The sequence below is a fragment of the Scyliorhinus canicula genome, chromosome 17 (assembly GCF_902713615.1).
Source record: "Scyliorhinus canicula chromosome 17, sScyCan1.1, whole genome shotgun sequence".
Classification (NCBI taxonomy): domain Eukaryota; kingdom Metazoa; phylum Chordata; class Chondrichthyes; order Carcharhiniformes; family Scyliorhinidae; genus Scyliorhinus; species Scyliorhinus canicula.
The window spans coordinates 23225609-23242910 of NC_052162.1; the positions used below are offsets into that span (position 1 = coordinate 23225609).

Sequence of the window (17302 nt, forward strand, 5' to 3'; positions counted from 1 at the left end):
CCATGAATGAATATTATTTTAAAATGCGGATGAAATGGCAGTCAATTTGCACACAGTGTCACAAGTAGACTTACATTAACACTGCAATGAAGTTGCTGTGAAAATCCCCTAGTCGCCACATTCCGGCGCATGTTCGGGTATACAGAGGGAGAATTCAGAATGTCCAATTCACCTAACAAGCACGTCTTTTGGGACTTGTGGGAGGAAACCACAGCACCCGGAGGAAACCCATCACAGACACAGGGAGAACGTTACGCACAGACAGTGACCCAAGTCGGGAGTCGAACCCGGTTCCCTGGTGCTGTGAAGCAACAGTGCTAACCACTGTGCTACCGTGTTGCTTGGGTGGCGCTACCAGAAGGGAGAATGGAAAAGTCCTGCAAGCAAACTCTCCCCACCTTCTCCCAATAGTACCACAGGATCTTCAGTATCCACTTGAGCCACAGGAACAGGAATTGGGGCCCTGGTTTAATTTACAATCAGAAGAAAGACACAGCTGACAACCCATATGAGCTTCAATTTGGTTTACAATCGCGGTTCTTAGGTTTCCCCTTTAAGAAAGCAATCTGGACAAAATTTGGAATTCTAAACAGATAGGTAACTTGGGCAGCTACTGCCAATCAGTGGTAAGGAGTATATATTTAAAATTCCACATTCTGGTCCACAGGGTTCCTTTAAAGCTTCCCAGAGCTTGTCGAAGGGCAATCTGCTTTCCCCTCCCGATCCTTGAGTTTCACAGATGACTAACTCGAGGGTGAAATATATTATCGACTCCACACCATTTCAATGCGTTGAATGAAAAAACAGATTTGTGTTGGCTGTCCTTTTGTGTTGAAAAACTCCAAGCTATACAATGTAACTAAAACAACAGGATGCAGTTACTCACTGTACCTGTTTAAGCAATTAGAAGCAGCTGTCAACAAACCGCTCAACAACATCAAATCATATCAGCAAACGATCATGCCTTTATAATAATCATTGTCTACCTCAACTATTGGTTCTTCCCTCCCTCTCTGCTATTTTGTTTCCCATGCTGGACTCCCACGAGAAGCATCATAGAATCATACGGCTGCATTCTCCGATTCTGTGGCAATGTCCGCAGGATCTGCCTGGTCATATGGCCACAAAGTAGGCGCAGACCCGCACCGATCCACCGCCTGGTGGGGGACTAGCAGCCGCGCCGCGCCCCGGCTTTACCTGTGGATACGGCCACAGAATGGCCGTGTCCGTGGCCGCGCCGTGGAACATGGCGGCGGCTGCGTGCGGATCCGGCCTGCCAAACACTGCCCCCCTGTAATCCCCCTCGCCACCCCCGGACCACCCCCACCAGTCCTCCCAGCCCCCACCGAAGCCCCCCTGCCAGCGGAATGGTCCCCCCCCCCCCCACTGTGCCAGCGCTGGACCCAGTCTGCAGCCACCACGTAAGGTCCCCGAAAGTTGTGAGAACACGTGCCCCACGCCGTCGGGGACTCGGCCCATTGAGGGCAGAGCATCGGGGAGGGCCCCAGATGACGTCCTGAGTATGCTGTTATTGAGTGGCGGAGCATCGGAAAAATGGCGCCGCCCCTTATTCCCGTGTAAAAACGCATTCTCGACCTGATCGCCGAATGCAATTTCAGCATCGATAATCGCCGAATCAAGCCCATAGAATCTACATTGCAGAAGGAGGCCATTCGGCCCTCAGGTCTGCCCCAGACTCCGGAAAGAACACCCCACTTAAGCTCACATCTCCATCCTATCCCCGTAACCCAGTAACACTACCTAACCTTTTTTGGACACGAAGGGCAATTTCGCATGGCGAGGCAAGAGGAGAGAAGTGCCAACTGAAACGGGAATTATCACGACAGATAACAAAGGGCTTGTCCTCAAATGAATCCATAGTAAAGAATAGTTGGGTGATTTCACAATTCCCTGCTCCCAATGGGTAGGCTGCATTGGAGGAATGATTGGCATGAAGTAGCACTACAACATTCAAAGTCAGATCTCAGCCCCCTCACCCCCTTTCCCTCCCTCCCCCTTGCAAGTGCAGCTCTCTGGTGAAAAACATTAGATTGAAGAGCTCCTTTAGATGGCCCTCACTCTAACTACAGAACTTTAAAGTAAACTGTTGTGATCGAGAACGAGCGGGCACAGATTTAATGTGATTTTCAAAAGAAGCAAATGTGATGCGCGAATAATCTTATTCACGCAGTAAGTGGTTCAGGTCTGGAGTGCTCTGCCTGGATGTGTGGTGAAGGCAGGTAAAATCGAGGCATTCAAGAGGGCATTAGGTGATTATCTGAATAGAAACAATGTGCAAGGTTACAGGGAAAAGGCAGGAGAATGGCACTAAGATATGATGTTCACTTGGGGTGCTGGTGAAGACACAAATGGCCCAATGGCCTCCTTCTGCGATGTAACATTTTGTGTGTTTTTTTCTTTAGTACTGCCCCCAACTCAAGTGATAGAATCCATGTGCTTGGTAACTTTCTTGCTGTGGCGCTCTTTCCTCAGCCTCTTTGGGTTCGACTCCTGATTTCCTCTGTCCCGTGGTAAACATCATAGTCAGGGAAAATGCCATTAAAAGTTGAGAGGGCAAACATCACTGAATGTGCCATCGCTGTCACGTGAACATAGAATCAGCCCCAAGTTAATTAAAGTCACAAAACCTGCTGGGCCAGGCTGGACTGGTTTTGGTCTGCTGACTGCAGCACCACCTCAGGTCAGCAATAAAAGCTGACCTTATTCACAGAACAAATTCAGCTCCTATGCATTACCGCTCTTATTTCTTGATGCTAACAGTTGATGTGTTGGGTAAGCTGGGTCTGCGAGGACTGCGTTTGCTGCAGTAGTGAGAGAGACAGGCTTCCAACACTTGAAGAAATGCAACTCGATTTTATTGAACTCTTAATTATCATCCATACTATAACTGTGGGTTGACACTATGCTGACTTGACTGGAGACCTGAGGCTAACCTGACCAGACTATCTTGCTACCACATGGTGTATGTTCTAGTTGTTGCTCATGGGCTCTGACTGTCTCAGAGGCTGGATCCCGAGAGAGCGGGAAAACCAGTGCCCTCTGGCTTTATAGTGGTCGTGTCCTGTCTGGTGATTGGCTGCTGTGTTCGGTGTGTTCACTGGTCATCCTGTGTGTCAATCACTGCCTGTCTGTGCACCATCATATACCTGTGTGTATATTATGACAACAATTAGAGGGGCTCAGTGAGCTTCATTCTGGAAGAGCGAGTGAAGCGTGAGTCTCAGAGTGGAAACAAACACTTGAATTTTGAAAAGAGACTAAAATGAATATTTACCAAGAGTGTCGGCCTGCAGCTGGAGGATATCAGGCTGTATATGTAGATGGTACACCTCATATTATGAAGTCAGAAATGAGCAACATCAGCACCAGCTTGGTGCTACTGCAGCTGGTTTGTATCTGGAAGGATGAGGGAGATGTCACTTTGAGACTGAATATTACTTGCAACGCTGAGCTTGGATACCCTGGATCAACAGAAAGCTGACCATTTGCATTTTGAAAATATTTTTTTTCTAAATCTGCCTCCATTGACAAAGGAATTAAATCTTGTTTGGTTGTAATTCTACCGATGTTCAGTGTTACAATGACTCCAAGTGGCCATTGTTTATTTGTAAGCCAAGTCAGTGCACAGGAGGGTTATCTGGAGGGCGGCAGGGTGGCAGTGGTTAGCATTCCTGGCTCATAGCGCCAGCGAGCTGGGTTCGATTCCAACCTTAGATGACTGTCTGTGTGCGGAGTTTGTACATTGCCCCCCACGCCCGTGTCTGCATGTTTCCTCCAGATGTTACGGTTTCCTCCCACAGTCCAAAGATGTGCAGGTTAGGTGGATTGGCCATGCTAAATAGCACGTTAGGGTGGGGTTGCAGGAAAAGGGTGGGGAATTGGGCCTAGGTACGGTGGTCTTTTGAAGGTCGGTGTAGACCCGATAGGCTGAATGGCACCCTTCTGCACTTAGGAATTCTCTGATCAGGAGCATGTAACAGATACGCTTGACATTGCCCTCACACTCTCACTTTCCAGCAGGCATCACAAGTGATGAGCAGGAAGCCTCGAGCACAGGGCAGCATGCTGGCGCAGTGGGTTAGCCCTGCTGCGTCACGGCGCCGAGGTCCCAGGTCCAATCCGGCTCAGGGTCACTGTCCGTGTGTGCACATTCTCCCCGTGTTTGCGTGGGTTTCGCCCCCACAACCAAAAGATGTGCAGGGTAGGTGGATTGGCCATGCTAAATTGCCCCTTAATTGGAAAAAATGAATTGGGTACTCTAGATTAATAAAAAAGAAGAAGCCTCGAGCACAGAGGTGCTGTTCCTCGTATCACCCTGGTTGAACACAGGTGATTTTTTAATACCGGTTTGATAAGTGGATAAGGGAGAACAAAAATAGGAAATACTGGACAATCTTACCAAGCCTGACAGCATCTGTGGAGAGAGAACAGAGCTGATGTTTCGAGTCTGGATGACAATCAGGTAAGTTTTAATATTCATTCCCCTCAGCGTTTATAGAGGAGATTCCCTTAGATTTGAAAGAGTAACAAGGCCTCGCTCCATGTGTATTCTTTGAGATATAACTGGTTTTCCAGCATCACTGGTAAACAAAAACCCAACAATATAAAGTTATCGCTGGAGCTGGAAGTTTCATGGGTAATAATACCTATGCGAATGTATGCTAAAATGAGAATATGATAGGACATTGGCCAACACTCACTGTGTCACTTCAGGTCATGTCGTAGCATGACTCCTCCTTGCTGCATGTTTTAAACATCAGTGGTACATTTCGACAGCATCCTTTCAAAAAAGGTTTCTGCTTATCTGTTTTCACTCAGGAAGTCTGTCACTCCCACTTCCTTTTCTTTTTGACGCTACTGGTCCCAACTGATGTTTTATCTATCAGTGCCTGAAGTGAACAATTGCTAATCTGTAAAGGCAAGCATACTGCTTGCCAAAGGCATCAGCTTTCAGTGTGACTGTTGTGACTGTTTGACCGGCATTTTTCATTTGGAAAGGATTGTTTACAGGGGCACCCGGATCGTTCAGTGAGGAAAGTGCGGCACCCAGCAAACTGCTTGGCAGTCCCGGAAGCTTTTTATAATCTCAGTCAGGGCAGATCTCAACACCACTGTGTCAGGCACAGAAACTTTGTCAAGGCCCATGCTCCTAGTCAGCGCCTTGAAGATCCCTGGTATAAAATAAGGTCGATGTTTGAGGAATCCATATTCAGAAACACCCTACTGATAGCAATAAAAATAGCTCAACAGAAAGGCTCCCATCTCTTGCAGGTCATTATGCTGGCTTCTATTTATCCCCTCCCCAGTCACAGAGCATATGCTTTAAAAATCATGTCTGTCCATCCCTCCATGATGGCATTCCCTCCACCAACTATTGACCTTTTTATTTGCCCATTAAGGCTTCAGCTAAGCTATCTTTTCATTGGCGTCTGCCAACAGCCAAAGTGAGATATGAAATGACCAATTGGCTAATGCTTCTCTGATTTACATTTCCTGTGGTAATCTGTGTTCCATGACTCAGTGAACATCTGACCCACAGTGGGTTGTAACACTGAAGGATGCCACAGGCAACCGGGTCATGGACAAAGATATCTAAAACGAATACCATTGCCCCACACTCTCTCCAGAGTACTGTATTTTTTTTAACTTCAAACTTGAATCCACTTTTCTCTTGTCTTTGTCTCAGCCATGCCCTGTGTAAAGAAATTATTCCCACACGCTCTCCTCAAAGTATGTGTGGATACGGGACCCGGTATGTGTGTGTGGGTACGGGACCCGGTATGAGTGTGTGGGTATGGGACCCGGTATGAGTGTGTGGGTATGGGACCCGGTATGAGTGTGTGGGTACGGGACCCGGTATGAGTGTGTGGGTATGGGACCCGGTATGAGTGTGTGGGTATGGGACCCGGTATGAGTGTGTGGGTACGGGACCCGGTATGAGTGTGTGGGTATGGGACCCGGTATGTGTGTGTGGGTACGGGACCCGGTATGAGTGTGTGGACACGGGACCCGGTATGTGTGTGTGGGTACGGGACCCGGTATGAGTGTGTGGGTACGGGACCCGGTATGAGTGTGTGGACACGGGACCCGGTATGTGTGTGTGGGTACGGGACCCGGTATGAGTGTGTGGGTATGGGACCCGGTATGTGTGTGTGGGTACGGGACCCGGTATGAGTGTGTGGACACGGGACCCGGTATGTGTGTGTGGGTACGGGACCCGGTATGAGTGTGTGGGTATGGGACCCGGTATGTGTGTGTGGGTACGGGACCCGGTATGAGTGTGTGGATACGGGACCCGGTATGAGTGTGTGGGTATGGGACCCGGTATGAGTGTGTGGGTACGGGACCCGGTCTGAGTGTGTGGGTACGGGACCCGGTATGAGTGTGTGGGTACGGGACCCGGTATGAGTGTGTGGGTACGGGACCCGGTATGAGTGTGTGGGTACGGGACCCGGTAAGAGTGTGTGGGTATGGGACCCGGTATGAGTGTGTGGGTACGGGACCCGGTATGAGTGTGTGGGTATGGGACCCGGTATGAGTGTGTGGGTATGGGACCCGGTATGAGTGTGTGGGTACGGGACCCGGTATGAGTGTGTGGGTATGGTCCCGGTATGAGTGTGTGGATACGGGACCCGGTATGAGTGTGTGGATACGGGACCCGGTATGAGTGTGTGGGTATGGGACCCGGTACGAGTGTGTCGATATGGGACCCGGTATGAGTGTGTGGGTATGGGACCCGGTATGAGTGTGTGGGTATGGGACCCGGTATGAGTGTGTGGGTATGGGACCCGGTATGAGTGTGTGGGTATGGGACCCGGTATGAGTGTGTGGGTACGGGACCCGGTATGAGTGTGTGGGTACGGGACCCGGTATGAGTGTGTGGGTATGGGACCCGGTATGAGTGTGTGGGTACGGGACCCGGTATGAGTGTGTGGGTACGGGACCCGGTATGAGTGTGTGGGTACGGGACCCGGTATGAGTGTGTGGGTACGGGACCCGGTATGAGTGTGTGGGTACGGGACCCGGTATGAGTGTGTGGGTACGGGACCCGGTATGAGTGTGTGGGTATGGGACCCGGTATGAGTGTGTGGGTACGGGACCCGGTATGAGTGTGTGGGTATGGGACCCGGTATGAGTGTGTGGGTACGGGACCCGGTATGAGTGTGTGGATACGGGACCCGGTATGAGTGTGTGGGTATGGGACCCGGTATGAGTGTGTGGGTACGGGACCCGGTATGAGTGTGTGGGTATGGGACCCGGTATGAGTGTGTGGGTACGGGACCCGGTATGAGTGTGTGGGTACGGGACCCGGTATGAGTGTGTGGGTACGGGACCCGGTATGAGTGTGTGGATACGGGACCCGGTATGAGTGTGTGGGTACGGGACCCGGTATGAGTGTGTGGGTACGGGACCCGGTATGAGTGTGTGGGTACGGGACCCGGTATGAGTGTGTGGGTATGGGACCCGGTATGAGTGTGTGGGTATGGGACCCAGTATGAGTGTGTGGGTACGGGACCCGGTATGAGTGTGTGGGTACGGGACCCGGTATGAGTGTGTGGGTACGGGACCCGGTATGAGTGTGTGGGTACGGGACCCAGTATGAGTGTGTGGGTATGGGACCCGGTATGAGTGTGTGGATACGGGACCCGGTATGAGTGTGTGGGTATGGGACCCGGTATGAGTGTGTGGACACGGGACCCGGTCTGAGTGTGTGGGTATGGGACCCGGTATGAGTGTGTGGGTATGGGACCCGGTATGAGTGTGTGGGTACGGGACCCGGTATGAGTGTGTGGGTATGGGACCCGGTATGAGTGTGTGGGTATGGGACCCGGTATGAGTGTGTGGGTACGGGACCCGGTATGAGTGTGTGGATACGGGACCCGGTATGAGTGTGTGGGTACGGGACCCGGTATGAGTGTGTGGGTATGGGACCCGGTATGAGTGTGTGGGTAGGGGACCCGGTATGAGTGTGTGGGTACGGGACCCGGTATGAGTGTGTGGGTACGGGACCCGGTATGAGTGTGTGGGTACGGGACCCGGTATGAGTGTGTGGGTATGGGACCCGGTATGAGTGTGTGGGTACGGGACCCGGTATGAGTGTGTGGATACGGGACCCGGTATGAGTGTGTGGGTATGGGACCCGGTATGAGTGTGTGGATACGGGACCCGGTATGTGTGTGTGGGTATGGGACCCGGTATGAGTGTGTGGGTACGGGACCCGGTATGAGTGTGTGGGTACGGGACCCGGTATGAGTGCGTGGGTACGGGACCCGGTATGAGTGTGTGGGTATGGGACCCGGTAAGAGTGTGTGGGTATGGGACCCCGTATGAGTGTGTGGGTACGGGACCCGGTATGAGTGTGTGGGTACGGGACCCAGTATGAGTGTGTGGGTATGGGACCCGGTATGAGTGTGTGGGTACGGGACCCAGTATGAGTGTGTGGGTACGGGACCCGGTATGAGTGTGTGGGTATGGGACCCGGTATGAGTGTGGGTATGGGACCCGGTATGAGTGTGTGGGTATGGGACCCGGTATGAGTGTGTGGGTACGGGACCCGGTAAGAGTGTGTGGGTATGGGACCCGGTATGAGTGTGTGGATACGGGACCCGGTATGAGTGTGTGGGTATGGGACCCGGTAAGAGTGTGTGGGTACGGGACCCGGTATGAGTGTGTGGGTACGGGACCCGGTATGAGTGCGTGGGTATGGGACCCGGTATGAGTGTGTGGGTACGGGACCCGGTATGAGTGTGTGGGTACGGGACCCGGTATGAGTGTGTGGGTATGGGACCCGGTAAGAGTGTGTGGGTACGGGACCCGGTAAGAGTGTGTGGGTACGGGACCCGGTAAGAGTGTGTGGGTACGGGACCCGGTAAGAGTGTGTGGGTACGGGACCCGGTAAGAGTGTGTGGGTACGGGACCCGGTAAGAGTGTGTGGGTACGGGACCCAGTATGAGTGTGTGGGTATGGGACCCGGTCTGAGTGTGTGGGTAGGGGACCCGGTATGAGTGTGTGGGTACGGGACCCGGTATGAGTGTGTGGGTACGGGACCCGGTATGAGTGTGTGGGTACGGGACCCGGTATGAGTGTGTGGATACGGGGCCCGGTATGAGTGTGTGGGTATGGGACCCGGTATGAGTGTGTGGGTATGGGACCCGGTATGAGTGTGTGGGTATGGGACCCGGTATGAGTGTGTGGGTACGGGACCCGGTATGAGTGTGTGGGTACGGGACCCGGTATGAGTGTGTGGGTATGGGACCCGGTATGAGTGTGTGGGTATGGGACCCGGTATGAGTGTGGGTATGGGACCCGGTATGAGTGTGTGGGTACGGGACCCGGTATCTGTGTGTGGGTACGGGACCCGGTATGAGTGTGTGGATACGGGACCCGGTATGAGTGTGTGGGTACGGGACCCGGTATGAGTGTGTGGGTACGGGACCCGGTATGAGTGTGTGGGTATGGGACCCGGTATGAGTGTGTGGGTATGGGACCCGGTATGAGTGTGTGGGTATGGACCCGGTATGAGTGTGTGGGTATGGGACCCGGTATGAGTGTGTGGGTATGGGACCCGGTATGTGTGTGTGGGTACGGGACCCGGTATGAGTGTGTGGGTACGGGACCCGGTATGAGTGTGTGGGTATGGGACCCGGTATGAGTGTGTGGGTATGGGACCCGGTATGAGTGTGTGGGTGTGGGTCCCGGTATGAGTGTGTGGGTACGGGACCCGGTATGAGTGTGTGGGTGTGGGTCCCGGTATGAGTGTGTGGGTACGGGACCCGGTATGAGTGTGTGGGTACGGGACCCGGTATGAGTGTGTGGGTATGGGACCCGGTATGAGTGTGTGGATACGGGACCCGGTATGAGTGTGTGGATATGGGACCCGGTATGAGTGTGTGGGTATGGGACCCGGTATGAGTGCGTGGGTATGGGACCCGGTATGAGTGTGTGGGTATGGGACCCGGTATGAGTGTGTGGGTGTGGGTCCCGGTATGAGTGTGTGGGTACGGGACCCGGTATGAGTGTGTGGGTACGGGACCCGGTATGAGTGTGTGGGTATGGACCCGGTATGAGTGTGTGGGTACGGGACCCGGTATGAGTGTGTGGGTACGGGACCCGGTATGAGTGTGTGGGTATGGGACCCGGTATGAGTGTGTGGGTATGGGACCCGGTATGAGTGTGTGGGTATGGGACCCGGTATGAGTGTGTGGGTATGGGACCCGGTATGAGTGTGTGGGTACGGGACCCGGTATGAGTGTGTGGGTATGGGACCCGATATGAGTGTGTGGGTACGGGACCCGGTATGAGTGTGTGGGTACGGGACCCGGTATGAGTGTGTGGGTATGGGACCCGGTATGAGTGTGTGGGTACGGGACCCAGTATGAGTGTGTGGGTATGGGACCCGGTATGAGTGTGTGGATACGGGACCCGGTCTGAGTGTGTGGGTACGGGACCCGGTATGAGTGTGTGGGTATGGGACCCGGTATGAGTGTGTGGGTATGGGACCCGGTATGAGTGTGTGGGTATGGGACCCGGTATGAGTGTGTGGGTATGGGACCCGGTATGAGTGTGTGGGTACGGGACCCGGTATGAGTGTGTGGGTATGGGACCCGGTATGAGTGTGTGGGTATGGGACCCGGTATGAGTGTGTGGGTACGGGACCCGGTATGAGTGTGTGGATACGGGACCCGGTATGAGTGTGTGGGTACGGGACCCGGTATGAGTGTGTGGGTATGGGACCCGGTATGAGTGTGTGGGTACGGGACCCGGTATGAGTGTGTGGGTATGGGACCCGGTATGAGTGTGTGGGTACGGGACCCGGTATGAGTGTGTGGGTATGGGACCCGGTATGAGTGTGTGGGTACGGGACCCGGTATGAGTGTGTGGATACGGGACCCGGTATGAGTGTGTGGGTACGGGACCCGGTATGAGTGTGTGGGTACGGGACCCGGTATGAGTGTGTGGGTATGGGACCCGGTATGAGTGTGTGGGTACGGGACCCGGTATGAGTGTGTGGATACGGGACCCGGTATGAGTGTGTGGGTATGGGACCCGGTATGAGTGTGTGGGTATGGGACCCGGTATGAGTGTGTGGATACGGGACCCGGTATGTGTGTGTGGGTATGGGACCCGGTATGAGTGTGTGGGTACGGGACCCGGTATGAGTGTGTGGGTACGGGACCCGGTATGAGTGCGTGGGTATGGGACCCGGTAAGAGTGTGTGGGTATGGGACCCCGTATGAGTGTGTGGGTACGGGACCCAGTATGAGTGTGTGGGTACGGGACCCGGTATGAGTGTGTGGGTATGGGACCCGGTAAGAGTGTGTGGGTATGGGACCCGGTAAGAGTGTGTGGGTACGGGACCCGGTAAGAGTGTGTGGGTACGGGACCCGGTATGAGTGTGTGGGTATGGGACCCGGTATGAGTGTGTGGGTATGGGACCCGGTATGAGTGTGTGGGTACGGGACCCGGTATGAGTGTGTGGGTATGGGACCCGGTAAGAGTGTGTGGGTATGGGACCCCGTATGAGTGTGTGGGTACGGGACCCGGTATGAGTGTGTGGGTACGGGACCCAGTATGAGTGTGTGGGTATGGGACCCGGTATGAGTGTGTGGGTACGGGACCCAGTATGAGTGTGTGGGTACGGGACCCGGTATGAGTGTGTGGGTATGGGACCCGGTATGAGTGTGGGTATGGGACCCGGTATGAGTGTGTGGGTATGGGACCCGGTATGAGTGTGTGGGTACGGGACCCGGTAAGAGTGTGTGGGTATGGGACCCGGTATGAGTGTGTGGATACGGGACCCGGTATGAGTGTGTGGGTACGGGACCCGGTAAGAGTGTGTGGGTACGGGACCCGGTAAGAGTGTGTGGGTACGGGACCCGGTAAGAGTGTGTGGGTACGGGACCCGGTAAGAGTGTGTGGGTACGGGACCCGGTAAGAGTGTGTGGGTACGGGACCCGGTAAGAGTGTGTGGGTACGGGACCCAGTATGAGTGTGTGGGTATGGGACCCGGTCTGAGTGTGTGGGTAGGGGACCCGGTATGAGTGTGTGGGTATGGGACCCGGTATGAGTGTGTGGGTACGGGACCCGGTATGAGTGTGTGGGTACGGGACCCGGTATGAGTGTGTGGATACGGGGCCCGGTATGAGTGTGTGGGTATGGGACCCGGTATGAGTGTGTGGGTATGGGACCCGGTATGAGTGTGTGGGTATGGGACCCGGTATGAGTGTGTGGGTACGGGACCCGGTATGAGTGTGTGGGTACGGGACCCGGTATGAGTGTGTGGGTATGGGACCCGGTATGAGTGTGTGGGTATGGGACCCGGTATGAGTGTGGGTATGGGACCCGGTATGAGTGTGTGGGTACGGGACCCGGTATCTGTGTGTGGGTACGGGACCCGGTATGAGTGTGTGGATACGGGACCCGGTATGAGTGTGTGGGTACGGGACCCGGTATGAGTGTGTGGGTACGGGACCCGGTATGAGTGTGTGGGTATGGGACCCGGTATGAGTGTGTGGGTATGGGACCCGGTATGAGTGTGTGGGTATGGGACCCGGTATGAGTGTGTGGGTATGGGACCCGGTATGAGTGTGTGGGTACGGGACCCGGTATGAGTGTGTGGGTATGGGACCCGGTATGAGTGTGTGGGTATGGGACCCGGTATGAGTGTGTGGGTACGGGACCCGGTATGAGTGTGTGGGTACGGGACCCGGTATGAGTGTGTGGGTATGGGACCCGGTATGAGTGTGTGGATATGGGACCCGGTATGAGTGTGTGGGTACGGGACCCGGTATGAGTGTGTGGGTATGGGACCCGGTATGAGTGTGTGGGTATGGGACCCGGTATGAGTGTGTGGGTAGGGGACCCGGTATGAGTGTGTGGGTACGGGACCCGGTATGAGTGTGTGGGTATGGGACCCGGTATGAGTGTGTGGGTACGGGACCCGGTATGAGTGTGTGGGTACGGGACCCGGTATGAGTGTGTGGGTATGGGACCCGGTATGAGTGTGTGGATATGGGACCCGGTATGAGTGTGTGGATATGGGACCCGATATGAGTGTGTGGGTGTGGGTCCCGGTATGAGTGTGTGGGTACGGGACCCGGTATGAGTGTGTGGATATGGGACCCGGTATGAGTGTGTGGGTACGGGACCCGGTATGAGTGTGTGGGTACGGGACCCGGTATGAGTGTGTGGGTATGGGACCCGGTATGAGTGTGTGGATATGGGACCCGGTATGAGTGTGTGGGTATGGGACCCGGTATGAGTGTGTGGATATGGGACCCGGTATGAGTGTGTGGGTACGGGACCCGGTATGAGTGTGTGGGTATGGGACCCGGTATGAGTGTGTGGGTACGGGACCCGGTATGAGTGTGTGGGTATGGGACCCGGTATGTGTGTGTGGGTATGGGACCCGGTATGAGTGTGTGGGTGTGGGTCCCGGTATGAGTGTGTGGGTACGGGACCCGGTATGAGTGTGTGGGTACGGGACCCGGTATGAGTGTGTGGGTATGGGACCCGGTATGTGTGTGTGGGTATGGGACCCGGTATGAGTGTGTGGGTGTGGGTCCCGGTATGAGTGTGTGGGTACGGGACCCGGTATGAGTGTGTGGGTACGGGACCCGGTATGAGTGTGTGGGTATGGACCCGGTATGAGTGTGTGGGTACGGGACCCGGTATGAGTGTGTGGGTATGGGACCCGGTATGAGTGTGTGGGTATGGGACCCGGTATGAGTGTGTGGGTATGGGACCCGGTATGAGTGTGTGGATATGGGACCCGGTATGAGTGTGTGGATATGGGACCCGGTATGAGTGTGTGGGTACGGGACCCGGTATGAGTGTGTGGGTATGGGACCCGGTATGAGTGTGTGGGTACGGGACCCGGTATGAGTGTGTGGGTATGGGACCCGGTATGAGTGTGTGGGTGTGGGTCCCGGTATGAGTGTGTGGGTACGGGACCCGGTATGAGTGTGTGGGTACGGGACCCGGTATGAGTGTGTGGGTATGGGACCCGGTATGTGTGTGTGGGTATGGGACCCGGTATGAGTGTGTGGGTGTGGGTCCCGGTATGAGTGTGTGGGTACGGGACCCGGTATGAGTGTGTGGGTACGGGACCCGGTATGAGTGTGTGGGTATGGACCCGGTATGAGTGTGTGGGTACGGGACCCGGTATGAGTGTGTGGGTATGGGACCCGGTATGAGTGTGTGGGTATGGGACCCGGTATGAGTGTGTGGATACGGGACCCGGTATGAGTGTGTGGGTACAGGACCCGGTATGAGTGTGTGGGTATGGGACCCAGTATGAGTGTGTGGGTATGGGACCCGGTATGAGTGTGTGGGTACGGGACCCGGTATGAGTGCGTGGGTACGGGACCCGGTATGAGTGTGTGGGTACGGGACCCGGTATGAGTGTGTGGATACGGGACCCGGTATGAGTGTGTGGGTATGGGACCCGGTATGAGTGCGTGGGTACGGGACCCGGTATGAGTGTGTGGGTATGGGACCCGGTATGAGTGTGTGGGTACGGGACCCGGTACGAGTGTGTGGGTATGGGACCCGGTATGAGTGTGTGGGTACGGGACCCGGTATGAGTGTGTGGATACGGGACCCGGTATGAGTGTGTGGGTATGGGACCCGGTATGAGTGTGTGGATACGGGACCCGGTATGAGTGTGTGGGTACGGGACCCGGTATGAGTGTGTGGGTATGGGACCCGGTATGAGTGTGTGGGTACGGGACCCGGTATGAGTGTGTGGGTATGGGACCCGGTAAGAGTGTGTGGGTACGGGACCCGGTAAGAGTGTGTGGGTACGGGACCCGGTAAGAGTGTGTGGGTACGGGACCCGGTAAGAGTGTGTGGGTACGGGACCCGGTAAGAGTGTGTGGGTACGGGACCCGGTAAGAGTGTGTGGGTACGGGACCCGGTAAGAGTGTGTGGGTACGGGACCCGGTAAGAGTGTGTGGGTACGGGACCCGGTAAGAGTGTGTGGGTACGGGACCCGGTAAGAGTGTGTGGGTACGGGACCCGGTAAGAGTGTGTGGGTACGGGACCCGGTAAGAGTGTGTGGGTACGGGACCCGGTAAGAGTGTGTGGGTACGGGACCCGGTAAGAGTGTGTGGGTACGGGACCCGGTAAGAGTGTGTGGGTACGGGACCCGGTAAGAGTGTGTGGGTACGGGACCCGGTAAGAGTGTGTGGGTACGGGACCCGGTAAGAGTGTGTGGGTACGGGACCCGGTAAGAGTGTGTGGGTACGGGACCCGGTAAGAGTGTGTGGGTACGGGACCCGGTAAGAGTGTGTGGGTACGGGACCCGGTAAGAGTGTGTGGGTACGGGACCCGGTAAGAGTGTGTGGGTACGGGACCCGGTAAGAGTGTGTGGGTACGGGACCCGGTGTGAGTGTGTGGGTACGGGACCCGGTGTGAGTGTGTGGATACGGGACCCGGTCTGAGTGTGTGGATACGGGACCCGGTATGAGTGTGTGGGTACGGGACCCGGTATGAGTGTGTGGGTACGGGACCCGGTATGAGTGTGTGGGTATGGGACCCGGTATGAGTGTGTGGGTACGGGACCCAGTATGAGTGTGTGGGTCCCCCCCCTGAGAATGTGCAAACTCCACACGGACAGTGACCCAGAGCCAGGATCGAACCTGGGACGTCGGTGCCGTGAGGCAGTGCTAACCACTGCACCAATTTGCTGCCCTTGAGCCACAATATATGATTATTGACTGTATGTATGTAAATAGAAATGGTATGATTCGGATTTTCAAATTAGATTGTTGCACAGCAGTGACGCATCAAAGTTTCACCATCAGGCTTTGTGTTGTTCTGGACATGACGGGTGCGATTCTCCGACCCCCACGCCGGGTGCGAGAATCGCGGGAGTGCTGGGCGATTCACGCCACGTCGCCCTGGCACCCGCATACGATTCTCCCACCCCTCACAAAACGGCGTGTCGCGTTTTGCGACAGGCCACTCGGAGAATCGCCGCTCCGACCGGTTCACGCCGGCACCAACCACACCTGGTCGCTGCCGGCGTGAACAGCGCGCGACCGCTGCGTGTGGATCCTGTGGGGGGGAGCGGAGGTAGGATTGAGCACCGGGGGGTGCTCAGGAGGGGTCTGGCCCGCGATCGGTGCCCACCGATCGTCGGGCCGACATCTCTGAAAGACGCACTCTTTTACCTCCGCCGCCCCGCAAGATCAATCCTCCATGTCTTGCGGGGCGGCGGAGGGGAAGACGGAAACCGCGCATGCGTGGGTTAGCGCCAGCCAACGTCATTTAGGTGCCGCTGGCCGCGTCATTCAGGCGGCGCCGCTTTGACGCAAGCGTCAAGGCCCGGCACGCGAGATTGACGCGCCGCCACTCCTAGCCCCCTGGGGGTGGGAGAATAGGGGGTGAGGAGCAGCCTCCAACGCCGGAGTGAAACATTCCGGTTTTCACTCCGGCGTCGGCACTTTGTCTCCCTTTGGGAGAATCGCGCCCGTCATCTTTGAGGCCATTGAATTCCAACATTCCCAGAGAAACAAACATCAGCACAATTCTTTAAATCCAATAAAGAAGAATGTAACTTTTTCAGTCACTTTGAAGTAGTTGGGCTTTATTCAGGCTTTTTTTTAGTTGTGTGTTGCTTTTGGAGTTGTACGTTTTTCCAAGGGCTACGCCACTTGCCCAACAACTTTTCAGAGTCATGGAGGTTGGCATCTATGCTTGGTTTGGAACACAAGAACAAAGATGCTTTATCATAACACAAGGCAACAGCTTACCATCTGACCTTGAGGCTCCATCAGGGTGAAGTCAAGGATCTTCCCTGGCCTCAAATCTCATTCCTAAACAGCTTTTGTTGTGATCTGGTTGAAGTCCGGCTTGCTCCAGTGAGACCGAAAACAGGACTATGTCGTAATCAAATAGACATTGTGGGCCACTCAATCCCACTTGAATATTCATTAGAACAGAAACCGATTTAAAAGAAAAACTGATTGTTTCTCACTCACCCTCGCCCCCTTCTCTGGCAAACATTTGCAACCTCGGCTGCAGTCTCGACCATCACATGGCCCGTTGTGGGCATTCGGTGCCCCCTGCAAAAGCAAAACAAGACATCAGTCAACATCTGGTGTTGGGGACTAAACTTTTTTTCAATTCATGGTGAAATGTCTAACAGGGGTCTCCTGAGAGTTGAGTTGGTAAATGCATTGCCTATGATGCTAATGAGGCAGGTATCCCTCAAGTTAGATACTGATTTGTGCTGAGTTAGTTGATTGAGCTTCATTGCCAACCAAGAGTCACAACT

At 54.8% G+C, this 17302-nt stretch overlaps 1 protein-coding gene across 1 annotated transcript in view; it reads right to left on the reverse strand.

Annotated features, from left to right (window-relative positions):
* The window catches only part of LOC119951333 (collagen alpha-6(IV) chain-like), a 424187-nt gene that overhangs the window by 272408 nt on the left and 134477 nt on the right, over positions 1-17302 (reverse strand). The window contains 1 exon segment of the mRNA XM_038774449.1: positions 17007-17090. Within this exon segment, the coding sequence (XP_038630377.1) occupies positions 17007-17090 (84 nt within the window).